The sequence below is a fragment of the Amia ocellicauda genome, chromosome 17, assembly GCF_036373705.1.
Source record: "Amia ocellicauda isolate fAmiCal2 chromosome 17, fAmiCal2.hap1, whole genome shotgun sequence".
NCBI classification, from domain to species: domain Eukaryota; kingdom Metazoa; phylum Chordata; class Actinopteri; order Amiiformes; family Amiidae; genus Amia; species Amia ocellicauda.
Genome location: NC_089866.1, coordinates 12,524,403 through 12,546,300, shown reverse-complemented (window position 1 = coordinate 12,546,300; position 21,898 = coordinate 12,524,403). Strand labels below are relative to the sequence as shown.

The 21,898-nt window shown below is 42.6% G+C and overlaps 1 protein-coding gene across 1 annotated transcript in view; it reads left to right on the top strand.

Annotated features, from left to right (window-relative positions):
• caskin1 (CASK interacting protein 1) overlaps positions 1 to 21,898 on the top strand; it is a 155,604-nt gene that overhangs the window by 100,648 nt on the left and 33,058 nt on the right. The window contains exons 4-7 of the mRNA XM_066689405.1: positions 144 to 289; positions 3,878 to 3,973; positions 4,491 to 4,621; positions 20,316 to 20,424. Coding sequence (XP_066545502.1) covers positions 144 to 289; positions 3,878 to 3,973; positions 4,491 to 4,621; positions 20,316 to 20,424 — 482 coding nt within the window. The remainder of the gene's footprint in view (positions 1 to 143; positions 290 to 3,877; positions 3,974 to 4,490; positions 4,622 to 20,315; positions 20,425 to 21,898) is intronic.

Here is a 21,898-nt window from a genome sequence, read left to right as displayed (position 1 = left end):
ATCACAGTATATTCTTTATTACAATGTATTCTGTGACTGAAGAAGCAACACTAGTGTTTCTGTGTGGGTCTATCTGTAAGGAGGGCACTGCTGTGATAAAGGGGGGGTTTTGACACGTGTCCCTGCCTGCTCCTGTGCCACAGGGATGCGCCCATTGCACTACGCGGCCTGGCAGGGGAAGGTGGAGCCCATGAAGATGCTGCTGAAGTCGGGCTCCTCGGTGAACGGCCAGTCGGATGAAGGACAGATCCCCCTGCACCTGGCAGCACAGCACGGGCACTACGATGTGGTGAGTAACCGTCTAGACCCCTGTATTTCCTTGGTGTCTCTACAGGCCGATTTAATTGTGAACTTAGCCTCCGATTCAGTAGAAATTAAATGTATGTGCGAAAGCCCTAAGACTTCACATTTGCAGTGATTGTTGTTAGGTGGATCCAAAGAAACAGGCAAGTATATTGTAAAAGTAATAAGTATTTTAAAAGCTCTATACAATTGTACAATAATGTTTTATGTGACAATGAATCCAGTTGTAGCTGGTTTCTAGTCATTAAATAGAATAATGGAGAAAATATGAAAACATTAACAATAGAGTTTAAACAAGGATAGAGTTTAAACCAATGCAGCCAAAGTGTTAAACAGAACGAATAACTCAGCATAAAGTGCCAGTGAGAGGACCATCATTTGAAACCAATTGCCCAGGCAGTGAGGTGAAATTCAAACACTAAAGAATGTGCTGCATTAGTACAGCTTGTGCCTGCAGCTCTTAACGAAAATTAAAATCAGAAAATGATCGATTGGTCCACACACAGCCTCCCCAGCCTGCATATGTGCCGTGGTCACATGACAAAAAGCACCAGCCCACTTCAGCGCAGCTCAAAAGGTGTGCGAGAGTCAGGCGCGGATGGACACGCTGGGGAGCGACAGCATGACTGGAAATGATCAGTGACATATTCCAGTGGTTCTGCCCAGGTTATAAACCATTTTCACCTGAGCTGAACTGATTCGACTCAGCTCTCAACCTCCTGCTGAGATGAGCAATGCTTTTTAATGCCTGTTAACAGCCACTCAATAGGTGTGAGAGAGATGTGAGGATAACCCAAATTTGGCTTAGATAAAATGTATGGATTCAAGTTTGCAAGAGTGTCTTCTAATAGTTTATCAGGCACTTGTGAGCTCCGCAGTGGCAGTGTTTTCAGTGTAAGCTGCATTAGTTCTAGTCCAGGGGCGTCAAACTAATTTTTATAGGATACCATATGATATGATATCATTTATTTTGTGAGCCACATACACTTTTGATCCTCACTACTTATAATTAGTAACTGTTTTTATTAATTTTATCTTTCGCCAAGCTTGAAATCAATCTTAAAACAGATAACTGTAGTAAATCGCATAATTTGGATAAAAACTGGAGACATAATGTTGTGTATATATATACCCATTATGTAGAAATGATTCTAAATGTCTAACGATCCCAGTTGTTACTCTGAGCAGGAGACCTGGCATCATGCGAAACTAGCCAATGAATGTCTTGTGCTGAAGCAGTCGTCAGTACGGAGTGTCGATGCTGTTAATTCAGTCGTGATCTTTGAGAGGATTTATTGATCTTCCTCAATGAAAACAGCTGTTCACACAGGCAAGTGCTACCAATCATTGAGAAGACCCGGGCAGCCAGAAGGCGAAGCTGTGGTAAAGTTATTGGTAGGATGGGGTTAAACTCCGCACTGCCAACACAATCAAGCTTTGCCCTAAGTGCACGATTACATTGTAATTCAATCAGTGCCATTTGAATTTCCTCTGAGCACTGTCCATGTCAACACCAAACAAGTCGGGGAAGAGCTGGAAACTGAATTGCTGTGTGTTGAAATGAGACAAGCGGCACTCAAATTCTGTACGCAGCACCTTCAGTTTTGCAGAGAATCCTGCACTTGAGTGAGTTGAAGATTGTTTGGCAAGAAAGGAAATGTGAAAGGTTTCCTTGCTGCAATTGCTTCTCCCATGAATTTAATTTAAAGTGCATTGCTTTCACACTGTCATACATCTGGGTTATTACTAGATTACAGTTGTAGTTTCAAGTTTAAGGTGTTGAAATGCTCAGTTACATCACATACAAATCCAAGATAGCACAGTCAGTTTGGATAGGGAGCTCGGATATTTGTCTTCCTTTCGTCTGCATAAAAAGTTCTGTTTCTCCCCATAGTCCAAAAAACATTTGGAGTCCTGCGCCATGACTCAACCAGCTATGAAAAGGCCAGGCACCATATTATACATTTCTGCCAAGGTCCTCAAGAAATATCTGGCATTTTTGGTGTTCAGTAACAGTTAAATCCCTCTAGACTAAAAATAGCTAACTGTGCGGCATCAGTTATATCAGTGCTCTCATCAACAGCAAGCGAGAATGCAATGAAACCACTTGCTTTTTCGGAAAGCTGTTCTTTGAGATTGGCTGCCAGGTCATCTACTCCCTCAGCTACTGTATTTTGTAAGAGACTGACATTTGCGAACACTTGCTTTTTGTCTGGTCACATTACATCTGTGACTTTAAGCATACCATTTAAAAAAACACCTCCTCTGAGAAAAGCCTCAGAGATTTTACAATTTCTTCCGATACAATGTAACTAGCTTTCATTGCAGCATCACTGTCACTTGTTGCCCTTTTGAACACATTTTGCTGTATTGAAGTCTTTTTTTAATTCACTCACTGCTTGCAGCCATTGCTCTTGCTCCAAACACCCATATTTCTCCATGTCTTCAGTCTCACTCTACTGCTAAATTGAATTCCTTCATCACTACTATACTCTTCTCTCAAAGGAGGCAAACCAGATTTTCTCTCTGCTCAAGAAACACAAACACACATTCCCACTCCCACCTTTTCTCAGACAATCTCCCTATCTGATACATTTTCTTCTCTTGGCCATTTTGACTTGTGTTTTGTGCTAAATTCATTATTACAATCTTTTTTCTGGAGAGTGCTGAAAGAACAGGGTCACTTTCCGCTTCTTTCGTGTTATATTCAAAATGTCGGAAAAGACATGTAGGGTCAAATTATTTCAAATCACCTTTACAAGGGCCGGATTAACACCATTTGGGGGGCCTGTATTTGGCCTGCAGGATTTGAGTTTGACACCCCTGTCCTATTTGCTCCAGGGCTATGGCTCTACAGTTTGTAGGGAACATGCAATGTGAAAATAATCCTGACAGTGTACGTCTCAGTGGGAATATGGTCTTTATTCACTAGTTGTAAGCAAATTGATTCTGGTTTCCTTTTATTCAAATTGCCTTTGAGGTTAAGGTTAAGAGGTGTTGGTAACGTACTTTTCCAACACTTGCATGCTCTCAGCACTGTTTAAATGGAGTGTGAAAGATGCATTGGCATTGCGAGTAAGAAAGGGGCAAGGATGATTAGTTTAATCATCGCAGGATCTGAAGCTTATTAGAATGACACAACGCAAGGCCAAACACGAAGGCGCGGTGTTTCCAATTACAGAAAAAAACAAAAAAACGGGGGGGTGGCAAAAAATAGCTGACACTCAGTTTCTGCAACTGAAAAGCACTACTGTTGTCATTGCCATACTGCTGCCGCCACTGCCTTCGCTTTTTGTGAAAAGTCAGCGGGGTTGTTATCAGGGAGAGATAATCTGATAGGAGACGGGGGCACTGCAAGGTACCACTACATAGGTACACTGCTGGGCACATTAACCCTTCATTTCCCTCTTCCTGTTGGCTGGGCTGTGGGACGTGCAGAGTATGTGGAGGGGGGACACAGTGGACAGCTGAGTTGACAGATTGTAAAAGTCAAGGAGGAAAGATAGTCAAGCGTTAGGTCTGTTGCTGTGTTTGGTTTTTTACTCTAAAACCACTGTGCTGTGTGTCTCCCCAGTCCGAGATGTTGCTCCAGCACCAATCCAACCCCTGCATTGTGGACAATGCTGGGAAAACCCCTCTGGACCTGGCCTGTGAATTCGGCAGAGTGGGGGTAAGATTTAGACGGGTCCTCCTGAGAGGTGCATGGTTATTTTCCAGTGTGGGTGGCTGACTAGATTGTGTACGTTAAAATGACAGATTACTGTACTGTGTCCACTGAGGATCAAGTGAGTTTGTATGTATTGTGTTACATTGTATATGTTTACACTCCCGTGTTTGCATATGTGTGTATGCATTGTATGAAATGTGTGAGAATGTGTGTGCTGTACTGCAGTGGGTATTAATGCCCATTGGTGTGTCTGCTCGTGAGTATTCTACTGCAGTGTGTGTTAACGCCACAGCATCTGTGTGTTTTGTACTGCACTGTGTCAATGCCCTTGTGTGTTGTACTGCAGTGTTAATGCCCTAATGTCTGTCTGTCTGTGTGTTGTACTTAAAAGTGTAAATGTTCCAGTGTGTGTGTGTGTGTGGTTTACCTCAGTGTGTGTTAACATCCTTGTGTGTGTGTGTTTGTATGAGTATGTGCTGTACTGTAGTGTGTGTTAATACCCTTGTGTCTGTGTGTGCAGGTGGTCCAGCTGCTTCTGAGCAGCAACATGTGCGCCGCCCTGCTGGAGCCCAAACCGGGCGACTCCACCGACCCCAACGGCACCAGCCCACTGCACCTGGCAGCCAAGAATGGCCACATCGACATCATCAGGTCAGAGGTCAAGGCGAGGGACAGAGGCATGGGGAGGGTCTCAAGGGTAGGGAAAAAGGTGGAACCGGGTTTTCAGGAGAGTCTGTATTTCTCGGTTGTTGAGATTCAGTTTCTATTGTTGAAACAGATCAATCGTGACTTTGAAATCTCATGTCAGAAATACCGTAGCATGCTAAACCAATGTAATATAATGTTCAGTGTTTTGTAAAGAAGAGAGAGAGACATCAGAGTCGCTTTCTGTTAAGCTAAATTTTTGTCATGCTGTTTGGACACACTGCGGTTGTTTGAAAAAGTATTCATCTCCTGTAGGTTTTCTGCATAATCGTGTACAGTCCTGGTGTGGCAACTGCAGTCTAGTTTGCCAAGATACCTTTTTATGCCCTTGCCATAAAACATCAGAGTGCAGTACAACACATGCTGCGGAATAACCACGGCACCAGAACTGCCTTTTAAAGCGTGGTGAAGCTGCTGTATTTTGTGTAGGAGAATAAATATGATTTAGTAATCCCTGAGCATTAACAGTCATCAACCCTCTAATTTGAGAACAGCTCCTCTGTAACTCATTGCCCCAAAAACCTCATGAGTGGTTGGTTTGATGAGAAAAAAATGGGAAATCAGGTCATGCTTTCTACATTTCCGGTTACACTCTGTGGACCTGCACAGTGGCTGATGCAGACGAATCATACTCCATAAAGAGTCAGTACGTACAGCATTTCTGCCCTCTGTTATGAAGCTGGGATGTTTCCTTTTCTGGGATTTAGAGATTTTAGTGTCAGGCACATTGAAATAAAAGCACACGGCTTATCGTCCACTAAGATCAGAGACAAACCAGTCCCCGCACTTGGTCACAGCTGCTCTGCTCTCTGCTTGGCCTTCACTCTGAGATAAGGCCTCCCTGGGCTTTTTGGGGCTTGTTTTTTATTTTTGTATTAATCGCCAGCTGCCAGCAAAAGCTTTTCCGATTTTAAGAAACTCAACAGCGCCAGATCTGCAGGCGGTGCATTTAGAGCTGACGTCTTCATGGCGCTTTGTTTTGTTTAAAGGCGCTTTTGCCAAAATCATTCCCTTTGTAGCCTCCCCCCCACCCTCCACTCTCTGATGTTACTAGAGTTTCTGCTGAGCTGCTCAACGTCACAGAAAAATAGGGAGGATCTGACAGCTGCCTCATCCAACACAGAGTTCAGATTCTTAGGAGCTGCCGGAGATGCGCTGGATCAATGTGTTCAGATCGTGTTCAGTTTCCTTTTTGATTCTGCCAAGTGTATGTTTAGTATACGGACAGGGTGCATGGAGCAACATGGCAGAATATTATTATTATTATTTTTATTTCTTGGCAGACGCCCTTATCCAGTGTGATTTGCAACATAAGTGCAAACAAAGTGCAGAAATACAGTGAAGTACAAGGCATCAATCATTACAAATTCAATTTAGCTAAAACAGCAATTCAGAATACATTTTACAAATTCCAATTTACAATTTACACAAGTACAGTAAGAGACTTCCTACATCCTGGACGGTGAAAGCAAAGTGCTGTCAAGATGTAGGGTCACAGTCAAGGGCTAAGGGAAAGGCAGCAAGGAGGAAAACAATCAAGAACGCGAGAAGCATAATAAAACTGTGAAGTGCTATCTAGCAGGGATAGAGGACTAATATTACAAGTGCTGTCGGAAGAGATGTGTCTTGAGTAAGCGACGGAATGAGGTCAAGGACTCTGCTGTTTTGACTTCAGTGGGCAGGTCGTTCCACCATTTAGGGGCCAGGAATCAGAAGGAGCGGCTCTGGAGGAAAGAGAGTGAAGAGGAGGCAGAGTTAGTCTTCAGGCACTGGAGGAATGCAGTGGTCTGGAGGGGATGTATGGAGAGATGAGTAACTGAAGGTAGCTTGGTGCAGTGTGGTCGAGACAGCGGTAGGTGAGGGTCAATGTCTTGAACTGAATGCGTGCTGGTATTGGGAGCCAGTGGAGGGAGCGGAGCAGTGGAGTAGCGTGTGCGAATCGGGGCAGAGAGACACCAGACGAGCCGCAGAGTTCTGGATGAGCTGGAGCGACGGGTAGTGGATGCAGGCAGGCCGGCCAGGAGGGAGTTGCAGTAGTCCAGGCGGGAGAGGACCAGTGACTGGACGAGTAGCTGAGTCGAGTAGTCGGTGAGGAAGGGACGGATCTGGCGTATGTTGCATAGCAGGGTTGTTGCAGAAAGAGCCCTGCCTAGCTGCTGTTCTGTGGTTTTATTTCCTGCTTTTGTACCATTTGCGTTAATGTGTAATAAAGCACTAATTTTGTGTGGATAAAAACTAAAACGCGAAAAACTAGATATCTGTACCACATTACTGTGCAAAAGCCACTGAAACACAGTGGTAATTTACATCAATCTGGTGTTGACTGAGTCAGCTTTCGGTGTATTTTATGTCCGTCTCTCTCAAGTAGACTTAAGCAACTATCACATGTGTTCCTGTTGAATATATACACTAATCCGAACAGCAACCTTTCTGGGCAGGAGTCCTCAGTAAATCCAAAACAGAGGCTTGACCGCTGTCTCTGGACTAGGTCCCAACTGCAGCATCTGAGAGGTTCAGAAGACTGGACAGTAGCTCTATAATGCCACAATATTTTCATGGACTTGAAAGTGACTTGCTAAAATGAAGCAAACACAAACTAAAGTAACACTGCCTGTTTAGTCCATTTTTGAAGTTGTGCCCGTTTCTGGAATTTATATAGACTTATCAATCACAGTGCCATTATAGCACAATCAGGCCAATTTGTACAGCACTGGGGATACAGTGTGTGGTAAAGTAACCCTGATAAAGCAATTCTTACTGTTTCTATAGCAATTCCTACCGTTTGATTCCTAAATATACTGCTGTATTCCATGCAAAGAAAGACGTAGTGTGGGTGTATTTGTGTCATTTCACAATGCAGCTTCTCAGTGTTTTGATCACATCCTACAAATAGTGTGGCAGTACTGTCATATTGTTATGTTTTATGTTATTAACGTATTGTTGCACGGTCACTACAGCATTATTGTGTTAACTGAGAGGTGATAATGGGAAGGTTGAGAATTGCTGGATTAGAAATGCCATCTAAGAAGCTTAAAGCACACATCAGAAAGATACATTTTAATTAAATATATTTTTAGAAATTGATGTGTACACTGTGTGGAAAATAGTATGACAAATGAATGTACCCAACAAATAGAAGAATAGAGAATCAAGAAAGATAGTTTGGAATTAAGTTACTTTTCTTTCCTTATTTAATCTTTTTATTATTATGATTGTTATTATTGTAAGATGTATTTAATGCAAGACAAAAACAATACAAAATGACAATTCAGTAATCAACATCACACAGTATTAATTTTTTTAGTCTAATCAAATAAATACAACCACTTGATTAACACACAGATGCATCCATTTAGTAATCTACAACATATCAATTGAATCTATTAGTTTTGAGGGGAGAACTATAGCATCACATTGTATGGCAGACCAAGAAAGAAAGAAAAACAGCCTTCTAAAGAAAAGCCTTAAACCAAGTGTAAATCCAATAGGTTTCTCTTTTTAATATTTTTTGTATCCAGATTACCCCCCTAATCTGGACAATTACCTTCTCTATTCCCATTAATTGTAATGTGGAAACTGGATGAGCCAAATCAGCCAAAGGTGTAAAGCTACAGGATCATTTTATTGATTGAAAATATGAAATAGCTGAACAAGTATACAAAAATGAAATAGCTGAAAAAGTAATTTTTTTATATGCCTTCTGCCATTTGGAGCTACGCCTGAACTTCTGTTTCAGACTTCAGTTGCTGGAGGATGTTCGTAAATCAACCAAAATTCATTACAGAAGGGTTTCTTTGTCACTTGGACTCTATAAAGGAAAGCTCAGACGGCAATAAGAAGTGTTAGCGTTTGTTACCAATGACAATAACAAAGCATCCATATGGTAACACTCACAGCACCTGAACATAAAAGTCTGTCAGTCATGCAGACTCAAGGGGGAAAAGCATCAGTGTGAGGTGTTGTATACAATACACAATGATTCTCCATTGGGAATCCTCTCTTAGATGGTTAAGTTAAAAATCCTTTACCAACCTAAGTGGCTTACAAGGATTTGCAGCTTATTCCAGTTTTCAGCAGTGTTAAGACAACTAAGTTACTAAAATCCCTCCTAGTTTTTAGCTGGTGTCAGTCTAACACCTACAGCAAATGCAAGGTATACAATGGAAAAATCCAGGATTTAGGGTCACAACACTGGGGACATGAGCTGATGACATGACTTCTTACTCTAAACTCATCTCCATCATGCCTGCTGAAATCATATTCCTTCTTTGGTGCGATTGGGCACCTGAGTTGTAAATTGTCAGCATCATTGCATGGGAACACTTATTGTAAAGGAGAATGTTCTGGAAGAGTTTTAAAGGAAGGCCAAACTTGTGAAAAAGAGAAATGCCCAACTATGAGAGAGACGCATTGGTCATTAAGCTACAGACAAGCACATGATTAACACAGATGGTAGCTACATAAATAACAATTAGTAAACAATCTATATAATATTAATAGATGCTAAAAAACACATATAAAGGCATTATTAATGTAGTTAATTTTTTAATTAATTATTTGAAGGAAACCAAAAGTGATTACACTAAAAAGCCACCCTGTTAAATATAAATCCATTACAATCAGAGACAAGGTGTTATAGTCATTGGGCAACAGTACTGAGGTATTGATGTTCGGTCACATCTTGCTCAGTCAGTGGTTTACATATTGCAGGTCCTAAACACAGTCTTTAACTGTTGGCTGGGTAACTACCAGAAATATAGATTTTTGCTAATAAAATCCAAGTAGGATGTTTCTTAATGTGTGTAGTAAGTGTGAACCCTAAATAAATGTTGGCTGTAATTTGTTCGAGCTCTGTTGAGCTTCATCTGGTGTTGCATTGACACAGAATCACAAAAGGAAGGTATTAGCAAACACTCGGCATAAACCTTGCTGTCTAATCAGCCCACTGTGTTCTTCTGACATGACATTCACACAGTGCAATACAGATGTATGTGCTGCCTTCAGTCAGCATTGAATTCAAGGGGTGCTTTTCAAAAGGAAACATCAAATGTCAGCTCAAACCAACCAATCTTCAGCTGCGTCCTGAATACAAAAAGGATTAAAACTCTCAGATAAAATTGGGAATGGCGTTCTGGTCTGTAGCTAACGGTCCCGTGCCCTGCTCTGCTCTGTCATGCTCTGTGGATCTTCAAGAGTTCAGGATCTTGTGAATGAAGAACACATCCAGGCGAGCAGCAGCAGCAGCAGCAGCTTGGCTCAGTAAGACGGAGGTGACCAGTGTAACACTTTATAAGGAGTGGCAGACAGTGCAGGTGAATGAGGTGTGGCCCAGTAGTGCAAGAGAGGTGTGAAAAGGATAGACAGGTGTTGAGTTGCTGTTGGGAAAACTGCTGCCTGACAGATGACTTTCAAGGTTGAGCACATGTCTGGCAGGTGTGAGCCTCAAAGGGGCACAGAGACGCTGTTACTCCCTCATTTTCAGCCCAGCTGTGAGGATTGGTGCTGTTGCTCTTTTCCATCGCAGTTTCAAAGCATTCCCCAGAACACATGCAACACTGTTGCGTTTAACCCTTTCAACTTTGAATGCAAAGCCTCATTTATAAAAAAAAATATATAAATCCAGGATATACAAATATTATAATGATAATGTGATAATGTAAATGAAACCAACTGTGGATCAGCTCCTCAGGTAGCCGCTGCTCATCTCATGACAATATCCTCGGCAAGGTCAGATTCTTGCAGTAACATCTCTTCTACTTACTTAGTTGAAAATGTTGCTGATGGAGCTGCTGCAGACTTCTTTTGTGTCTTTTGTTGAGATAATTGTATCTTTCCAAAACAATCTGAGATGTAAAAATCAGCAGATTCTTCTCTCACGCACTCGCTCTGTGTTCCTTGATGTTTACAAGGTTATAGTTTCCACGTTTGAAGGGCTACCGCAACACTGCTGGGCTCAATAAATCAATAAATAATAAAGTTATGTGAACCGGAGTCTAAAGGGTTAAGGTCACATTTTGGTTCTGCCAAGTATTAAGAATTAATTTGTTGAAGAGTATCTTTCACTGACTACACAATGTTGCTGAAAGGTTAAATATTGTTGGCGTCAATCCCAACATTGCTAAAATAGTCACTGAAAGTCCTAATCTAAAGTTGCAAAGAATGCTGTAGAACATATTTCATTGACTCGTTTCTGGAATTTCAATTCCAAAGAGGATCAAGCACAGTTTAATTATTTTGGAAACTGTCAATTTCATACAACCTTGGACAAACTAACCCAAAATCTGTGTATGGTTGAAGCAATCACGTTATATAAAATCTTATTGTTTGACTCATAAACATTGGTAACAAGAAATCAGAATGTAGATCATACAGTTGCATAAGTGTTATTTTACATACTTTCCCAATGTTTTGAGTCCACTGGGGAGACTCTTGTGTTGTCACCACAACTTCATATTGTTCTGTTGACACATCGAATTGCATTATTGCAATTGTGAAAAGAAATGTGATCATGTCAAATATTTGTGTAGATGGGAAACATAATCCATGTGTAGAAAAGTCATCAGAATGTAACAATTCTTATTATATATGACAATTGTTTGAGTCTATGTATTTACAGACAGAGTGGCTGTATAGATGTAAATCTACATGTAGTTCTAACTTAATTTTTATAATTGTTTGAACACGTCCTGTGAGGTAAACAAGTATGGTGCTGCAAACTCTCATTGTGACACTTTTGCAATGTTGCCACAAAGGTATTTGGTTAGCTGGCTTTGCATTGTCTGAGACTGAGAATTAATAATACAGGGGGAAAACTGCTGACATCAGTAACATTCAGAGTAGCTGCCGCACTTGGCGCAGGGGAAACTTGGAAATTCAATCATCATTTTCAAATATTAAATCCCAGCATAACAATAATAAAAAGTCTAGATGGAGAAATTGTAAATTTATATTCATACTGGAGCTCCTTGATGAGCTGCCTTTCTGCTAAATTATATTCTCAGGTACTGCGACATTCTGTAGTGGTATTTTATTAAGAGAGGTTCAAGCTGGGCCAGCCAAAGTCTAACCATGAATATAGTATATCAGCGCAGCTATGGGGGAAGAGAGAGGCTTTTATCATAATAAATGTCAGAGAACGTCTTATTACTCTAATAAACCCCCCAACTTCTCCCTGATCATCTCGGCCATGAACCAATCTCGCCACAAACAACTATTGAATGTCTTTTTCAAGGATGTGGAATATCCTGGGGGTTAATTCTCTGTTCCAACTCAATGCGAAAAAGTAAGATGTTGAAGCTGGTAAGTGTATTGCCAGTTTCCAAGAATAACATCACCGAACTGTAGGGTCTCTATGGAGTAACATAGGCCAGAAAAAAAGCATTAGTACTTAAACTGAGGTACTTCCATACTTCCTCTTGTGTTCCTCCAGCAATGATGTCCCTACGGAAGCAAGTGATTGTTAAAAATTTAAGCCCAGTTTTGGGCTGCCACTGCTGTTGGAGTGACTCTTTACTGAATTCCATTAAATGAGAAATATATTTCAAGTCCAGTAGCAAAGCAGTGATGATCCATTGTTTTTGAATGGATCCCTGCAATGAGATAATGATAGGTTTGTGTTCAGAGCTACAAATAATGTTACAGCTATGAGAATTATAAGTGTCAAGTTCATCTACATTGTTGATATCAATTTTCTATTTGTAGGCTGTATCACAGTCATTTCAGTTAAATCCATTTTATTCTTTATTTATTCATTATATAGTAGGGTTAACTTGCATCCAAAATGAAATCATTATATGCGCACTATAGGTGTGTATTTGGTTTTCCAATTCTCATTGCGCTTCTTCATGGTAATGCCATCTGCTTTTTCAGGAAACAGTTGTTGAACTGCAGTAGATAGATGCGTGCTGACCAAATTTTTATTTCCTGTCTTGGATGTAAAGCTACATGGATAATGCTGTATAACTGTATAGCTTACACTGAAACCGTCAAAACAGCTTTTGTGGTTGGTTTAAAACATTCTCGGATGGCTTTGTTGGTGTCCTGTGGCCCTGAGTATCTTCCTCGAATGCTTTGGGGAACAACACAAAGCAGACGGACTGGGTCTGGAGTGCGGCCGTGCTGCCATGCTGCCTTGCCCTTTAATAAAGCCCAGACACCAACAAAATTAGAGCACTATAGATTTCCATTCGGCTCTTGGTCAGAGTGTATTAAAGTGCCGTGGAAAAAAAGAATGCATGTTTTATTCATGATGCAGCTCCATTTACAAAATGAGTTTGGCAATTTGTTTCCTCATTTAGCTTCATTTGGGAATTATTGCAGGGATGTCAGGTGTGCCTTCTCCACTCTGCTTGGAGCGGTGGGTATAGGGTGAGTGGGAGGAAATGACAGCAAAGAGGAAGCAATTAAAACCCTGGGGGGGGTCAATTAGCAGAAAGATCAGTGCCATTGGGTTGGTGATGATGTTTATGTTGGGTATTAGATTGACAGAAACCTTCCAGAACCTGAGTGAGCATACAGGCCTGAGCACCTGCAGCACTTTTCTCACTTCTTCTATACATGCCCTGTGAGAGTGTGCTGTGTAACTGTGTCTCAGCAGCGAGGGCCCTATTACTGCAGGCTGCGGTGGTGCAGGTGATGACAGGTGATGACAGTTTGAGTGGCCGTCACACAAGTCCACATTTGCAGACTTACAGATACTCAAACGACATTTACTAGACTTTGAGCTGTGCTTCTTCAGGAGGAATGAGACCCAGCCCATTTCCCTGAAAACTGTCAATACCATCCAACACTTCTCCCACTGCAACCCCACAATGCCCACAACTGGGCTCTTACACCAACCACAGGATTTGATGCAGCTGGAGATTGCTAATGGGCGGCTGTGGACGCCTGAGAAGCCACAGGAAATCACTGGCATGTGGAGAACCGAGGAATGCCCAGCTGACATGTCCCCACCCAAGCCGATCAGCGCTGAGCCAATATCGCGCCTGTGCTCCAGTTCTCGGATAAAAGTCGTCAAAGCGGGTTTTGAGTCCAGATGCAATCCCAGGCCATAGGATGTGCCCTGCACTCTTAAATCAGATACACCGCAGTCAAGAAAAGCACTCGAGTCAGTGAACGCACCACAGGAGAAAATCTATTGCAATTTGCATTTTGTTAACAAGCTGGACCGTGTTGCACCGCGCTGGAGAGCTGCAAAGACACAGTCACCTGTAGTGTGCAGCCAGGCCTCACTGTGGTGGGACGGTTTCATTGCGAGAGGCAGTTGGGGTGGAACAGTCAGCTGCAGGGAAGCTGAAACCAAATTCATAAAGCACTCTCGTGGCCGTCTGTTTCAGACAAGACTCCAGCTGACTTTTCTGTGTTACATGTTTTTGCTCTTGATTATCCCAGAGTGCAGGTGCGAAATTGTTTCTGAAACCCCTGGTAAAAAATAAAAAGAGCGATGGGGCCACAGAAAGGTTTCTGTTTTAGTTTGTGTTTCATTTTACAAGTACCCCCACCCCCCTGCTTCCCCTTCATCACACACACACACGCACTCCTAAAAAAATATTTAGACATGAAGTCCAGGTTTTTAAGGTATTTCTTCATAATCTGCATGTTATTTAGGCAGGTGGGGAGACGGTATGGGGTACTGCTTTGAGTGGAATGTATGGGGGTGTAAATGGAAGTGTGTGTGTGTCTGTGTACATACATGTGCGGGTGTATCTGTGTGTGTCTGTAGAGAGTATACAAGTCTGTGTGTGTGCATCTGTAGAGAGTTTACAAGTGTGTCTGTAATCAAGTGTGTGTGTGGGGTCTACTTGAGTGTCTGTTTTGCGAACGTCTGTCGACTCACTGTGCAGTGCCATATGCGAGTCTGTGTGTGTTGGAGGATGTTGTGTATATAAATGTGTCTGCTCCTGGGCCGGGTTGTGGCTGCAGAATGGCCTTATTGTGTCGGACAGGGCGTACAGAGCAACACTGTGTGGAGGCCTGGGCTCATGTTTCTGTGGGCTGCCGGAGAGAGAGCAGAAACACAGCGCTGCATCAGCAGAGACGAGCTACGGCATTCAGGAAGGGAGGGGGGTCCTGCATCGGGGAAACCCTGAGCTCAGCAAAGCAACTTGACTCCCTCTAGGATCCTTAAAACAACTGCTGACAGCTTCTGTATAAACTGTGAAATACTTAGAATAAAGTCATGAGAGCATTGAGAGCAAATATAAGAGACCCCCTTCCCTAGGCATGTTGGTAAGTTGATTGATCCCCTCTGTATCTCATGGAGTTGCAGAGATGCTTCCAATGCGTTACAGTTTTTCGGCAGTTTTTGTATGGCAGTGGCAGCCGATGAATGTTGTGTTTCATTTTTTGTTGTAGTGTTAACTGTGTTAGAGTGGTTTGCACGTTTTGTTTTCACATTTGGAAATGCCACTAATTGGTGTAAATGTACCAGGCTGTTTTGGAATCATCTAGTTGTAAGTCAGTTATAACCCTCGGCCTGACACGGGAGAGGTGATATCATGCGCACGCTCGCGCACACGCATACATGCATGCATGCATACACACGCATACATGCATGCATGCATACATACATACACAAACACGCACGCATACATGCATGCATACATACATATATACATACATACATACATACATTTATACACCAATCAGCCATAACATTATGACCACCTGACTAATATTGTGTAGGCCCCCCTTTTGCCGCCAGAACAGCCCTGACCCGTCGAGGCATGGACTCCACTAGACCTCTGAAGGTGTGCTGTGGTATCTGGCACCAAGACGTTAGCAGCAGATCCTTTAAGTCCTGTCAGTTGCGAGGTGGGGCCTCCATGGAACGGACTTGTTTGTCCAGCACATCCCACAGATGCTCGATTGGATTGAGATCTGGGGAATTTGCAGGTCAAGTCAACACCTTGAACTCGTGATTCATCAGACCAGGCCACCTTCTTCCATTGCTCCGTGGTCCAGTTCTGATGCTCACGTGCCCATTGTAAGCACTTTCGGCAGTGGACAGGGGTCAGCATGGGTACCCTGACTGGACTGCGGCTACGCAGCCCCATACGCAACAAACTGAGATGCACTGTGTGTTCTGACACCTTTCTATCAGAACCAGCATTCACTTTTTCAGCAATTTGAGCTACAGTAGCTCGTCTGTTGGAACGGACCACGGGCCAGCCTTCGCTCCCCACGTGCATCAATGAGCCTTGGCCGCCCATGACCCTGTCGCCGGTTCACTGCTTTTCCTTCCTTGGACCACTTTTGATAGGTACTGACCACTGCAGACCGGGAACACCCCACAAGAGCTTCAGTTTTGGAGATGCTCTGACCCAGTCGTCTAGCCATCACAATTTGGCCCTTGTCAAAGTCGCTCAGATCCTTACGCTTGACCATTTTTCCTGCTTCTACCACCTCAACTTTGAGGACAAAATGTTCACTTGCTGCCTAATATATCCCACCCACTGACAGGTGCCATGATAATGAGATTATCAGTGTTATTCACTTCACCTGTCAGTGGTCATAATTTTATGGCTGATCGGTATATACATCTCCTTGGAATGGTAGAGAATTTGCTGCGATTGAAGACCATCTTTATTCAAACTATTGAACACATCTGGCACTCTGGGATGATCCTTGTACCGACATCCCCAAATTGGGATGCATTTTATCAGCAGCCACTCCCCCATCACACAAGGTGCACACACACCCCAAGGATCACTGCAAGTGTGGGAGTCTCTGTTGCTGGACCTGGAGAGAGCGGAGATTTCTCCTGGTCCCCTTGTGTCGGATTCTGTTCCCTATTCTGCCTCATGTAGGAGAAAGCTGAAAAAAAGAGAAGGATAATAAAGGAGCTCGTGTTTGGAGAGAGAGAGCCATCACTCACAGGGGATTAGTGCTACGGGCAGGTGGGGGCTTGGAGGGCTGCAGCGCCCAGGCAGCCGTCACAGAGCCGGGACTGCACAGCAAAGGGACGAGCCAGGAGGGGGGGTGAGGTGGTTAGAGCGATTTAGCATGCAGCGCGTGCTCACACACACACGCACACACACGTGCACACATGCTCACACACACAGTCCCATGCAGCCTTTCCTGACAGACAGTGCTGCTGCAGTGCTGATGCACATCATTAATTTGCCCGGGAATCCATCTCCCCAAGCCTCCGCAGTCTGTAATTATCCACTGTACTGTGCCGATCAGGGCTGACCTGTGCTCGTAATTACACAAAAGGGCATCACCTTCTTCTTTTTTTTTTTTTTTTTCTTCATTTTCATCTGCGGTGAAGACTGAGAGAGAGCGGGGGAGAGAAAGCTGGGCGGGATCAAAACCGCTGCTAGAAAATATATAAACCACCTGGCTCCTTACACCATGCTGATAAAAACATTAGCAGGCTATTTTCCCGGTGTAATTAATCCATTACCCTTGGTGCATAGCTCACAATGTTATGACACACACCATGAATTAATTGATTGCACTGCCTCAGTCCAAGCTCAAATTTCAAGTGTGTTTCTATTTATTATGCATCTCCAGGCAAGCAGTGGGGCAGTGCATGCAGTCTTCCCTGCCTCGGGTTATCTTATGTACAGTGTGCACTTCCTGTTTGATTTTGACAGCTGCCCACCTGCCCCCCCTCCCCCAACCTCCACCCCTTCACAGGAGAAGCTCATTGGCCATTATCCTCATCATGTCACACTCCAGTGAACATTGTCCAATGAGATGTTGGTAATAAAAACAGCAGGACCATAATACGTTGTGGCATCACAATTGCGGAGTCCACAGAACGTGCTTAAAGCAGTATACCGTCTGTAAAATGACAAACAACTGCAAAATAGGTGTGTATTTGTGAGGAATATGCTGCTTTTCTGCTACCCAGGAATCAAGTAACTGTCTGCAGAGGGAATTGTTATAATTTAATTGCTTTCCACACTTAGTCTCCCCACTATCAAATTCAAATGTACACACAACATTACAGCGTAGCACTCAGATTAGCACATTTCTGAATAGTTTAAACAAAACAAATATTTAACATTGGGGAGGTATCTAATGTATCTGCAATGCTTTTGTGGTTTTACGTTGTCCTTGGCAGAACCAAAACACAACATCATCTCACTGTTGATATTGTCTCCATGCTGGAAATGGCCGCCAACAGCAGATTGGAGGCAGGGGTCAGTGTCAGTGCAGGGGTGCCATGGGATGCCAAGAGCAAGCTAGGGGTTAATGGGAAATAAGGCTGCCTGAGGCTGAGGGGTGGCCATTAAGAGTCCTTGTCACTTTCATGTTGCCCCATGGACAACAGGACAATGGAACCATGGAAGCGGATGAATGGGTCTCATTAGAGATCACGGCTGTGAGCATTTCCCTCTTGGGGTCCTGGTGTCATGGGGCTGGACTCTGCAATGCCTGATATCAGTAGCTTGTCACAAAGCCCCCGAGAAGTGGGAGCAGCCCAGGCATGAGTCTTTGTGGACCATATTATGCAGTCTTCCAGGTTGAACTGTATCTGGCCCCTCTTGTGACAATTAGTTGTTTTTTTTATCGCTGGGTTTCAGAGAGTTTGTCAGTGTAAGGTTCTCCACAATGTGGGGGTTAAAGGGGTGGAGGGATAATACAATTTCTCTGCTTAACCTACTGTACAAGTTAATGTTTCTTACAAAGTGCAAAGGTAGTTAAATAAATACAATTAAAAAAAGCATACAATGCAATACATCAGCACAACAAAATCAAGCAAATAAATGCAACTATATAATAGCTACAGAAAATGAGGTGAAGCAAGTTGAAATATCATAAATTAAAATAATATGAGCCTGCTTGAGATCTCCTCTTCTGTAGGAGGCAATATTAACTGCGTCATCAAATTGTCATTCTCAATAATAAATTACAGGCACCTCACTTTAACAATTGAAGTGTCACACGGGGACGTATAATTCTTAGAAGACGTTGTGTGGCCCTGAACCAGTCACTTCAATCTCTCAAACTCTGTTTCGCTTTCTGTTTGTGAAACCCGCTTGCTAGTTATTGAAAAGCTGATCCCTGCATTAGGTTAATTCTCCCATCAGCTCAGATTCTGGCCTGGTCTTGGCAATCAGCGCACAGCTGCATAATACATGCTGGCTGAAACTACCCCTGACTATGGTTCGTAATTTATTTTAGCCGTCACTCAGACAAGCACAGTGCAACTGCATAAGCAAACAGCAGGGAGTGTAAGAAAGAAAATAGATATTACTAAAAGACTTTTCAGCCTGCCTAATTGTTGGTAGTGCCTCTACCTCTGAAATGGAGTAAAAACAGCCACTGACAAACTTGTTGATTTAAAAGATAAAAAAACTATCAGTAGTAGATATTGCTAAACAGTCTTTGAGTTTTGATGCGTATGTGTTAATTTCTTGCAATTTATGGTCGATTTTAAAAAACCCTTCTCAGTGTCAAGGTGTTTTTGAACCCTGTGTAAGCTGCCAGCGTCTGTGGTTTCTGCATTTTTTTTTTTTTCATGGACTTGCTGGTTGTCGGCACAACAGATGTGCTGTTCAGTGTGCAGTGTGAAAAGGGTGCTAATCGCTATGGAGAAAACTGAAACTGACAAACATGGGTAATAAAGCATTCATTAACGATCATGCGAAACTGTAATAGCCACATTCACACAAAAAAACACAGTGGGAACAGTAATAATAATGGATGTTATTTTTACCATATTCCAGTGCTAGAAAGCAGAGAATGCCGACACTTTTCTTAAGAAAATTAGAAGTTATCTTGTCTTTGAGTGGGTAACCAACCAACCAACCATTTATATAGTCAAAGGTGTTCACACCCTCCATTTGAAACACCTTTATCAAGGCAAGTCACTTAGTTTAATACATTTTGTTAATTACACTATATTTATCAATTACATCTTTACAGAGTTAGTTGAACTCTGAATCAGCCGAGGGAAGACTGCAAAGATTCCAGTTGATTGAAATGAGTCACAACAGGGATTCTTTGATAAATAAGTAATTTAATGAAGTGCATTTATTAAACTAAATGAATCACTGACTGTGATTTCACTGACTGCGATTATTTATAATACTTTAAACGATAGCTGTATATATACAGGATCCTGTTTTGATGACATCACTTGCACTGGCTTCTCAAGAGTAACCGAACCAGCTGCATAAAACAGTATTGAAAGACTTAACTAAGTGTATTGACCTTCATTTGTTAAAATAGTTTTAATGCAACACCCTGAAAACCCAGGAGCCCTTAAGGAATCAAATGAAGTACCAACTCAGCTTCAGTTCTTTTGGTCTAGCCATAGTCTTAGAGCTAGACCAAATCAAAACATTGACCCACCTGCAAATTGCAGATTACGAAGTTGAAGCCTATCTCATTTTGATTTATAAATAGTATAAAGCGGATTCTAACAATAAATTAAACCACAGTAGAGTTCAGATTTGAACTTGGCGATTCTCGGTAGGTCAAAGCCTTCATTTGGTCCAGCCCTTAATCTCTTCGCTGCGTCACTTCTTTAGAGTGAATGATTCAGGTGCTCACAGGTATGACTTGCCAGCACTGGCTGTGTGAACCTGGAGTCTAATTGCAAATGTTTTAAGATGTGTGGCCCACAGTGCCCTGCTTCCCTGGCCTGACACCAGGTCTGTGCTCTTGTCTTCCCATCCCCCAGGCTGCTCATCCAGGCTGGCATCGACATCAACCGGCAGACCAAGGCCGGCACCGCCCTGCATGAGGCGGCACTGTGTGGCAAGACGGAGGTGGTGCGCCTGCTGCTGGACGTGAGTGTGTCCGCCGGGCGCAGGGGTGATGATCACGGGACCCGCTGGGGTGGTGATGGGGAGGCGGGCGATGGAGGGGGTAAGAAGGGGCAGCTTGAGAGGAAGACAACTTTGAGCTTAGACTGGAGGACCAAGGGAGTAGGAATGGATTGCCCATTTGGCACAGATATATATTTTTAATATTTGATAGATACGAGTGATATTTTTTATGTACCATAATTGGCCCTCTTTTTATACATTTAAATATATGTGATGTATTTAAAAAATATTTCTGTCTCTAATCCATATAGTTAGTTTATATGTAAACAATATTTTACAGAAATTATCCTCACCATACCTTTCCAACCTGTACAGTAAATATATGGATGGCAGACTACAATATGGGTGGAGGGCACGTTGCACTGGGGGGTTAGATCACCTCATAATACCCTCACAGTGTATTCCAACACTTTGTCTCATTTATGATAGTGATTTTCTCTAATTGTGTACACCACAGTTCAATGTCTTTCTCCTCCCCTGACAGGGTTGATGGAAGGATAACTCAAATGCACTTAGTCTTCTCGCTGCTCTGAAATGTTCTGATGAATGGTCTCCCCTCAAAACATTAGCCATTCTTTGTGTATCAATGAATCCCATAGATTTGGTATAGTCCATGGAAGGATTTGACTGGAGACCTCCGGATTGACACTCTTAGTATTTCAAGAAGGGTGTGCAACTTGTGGTTTACATGCTGCCTGGCCTCTTCATCGCCTAATTGGATTCATTATCATAATTGTCCAGAGGTTGTTTTGTCATTGTCATTGTTCACACCTTGATCAGTTTGGATCAGATGAGGACCCTTGCCCTTTTACCTTATTGTCCTATATAATTTGCAAATATTTGCTTAATGTTTCAGTTCGATTTTTTTAGTTAATGCTAAATGGAAATTTGGAACTGAACTGAATTGTCAGCTTGTATAATATGAAAAAAATGTCTGGGGGAGCATTCCCATTGCTTATATTACATATGGCAAGGATATCAAAAGCTTCTAAACTGTCGAAGTTATGAAGGGCCCAACACACCCTGTTGCATTGTTGGACCTTGATACTGGTTTAGGGTCAGTGGTGCAAGTAGATTTAATTTTGACCAGTACGCCAGCTTCCACCCACCCCTACAGTTTGCAGAATTGGACCTTCTGTGGCTATGTGGTTTATCTTTAATCTTTCTTTTAGTTTCACTCGCTGCATGTTTGTCTTCTGATTTGCACTTGAACAATTTTGGTAAGGTTTGTTGCACCAGCGTTTTTATCACCACTTGCATAACACTAATGTACTGCCTTCATTTTCACTTGTTTTTTTAATCTTTCATGCCGTCCAACAACACTGATGCGTCACCAACTACATAGTGCCAGTTGGGACAAGCATATTATTTCTTAATGCGTGTTGTCAGTGCAAACTTATATCAGTCAATGCTAATAATGATTTAAATGAACTGG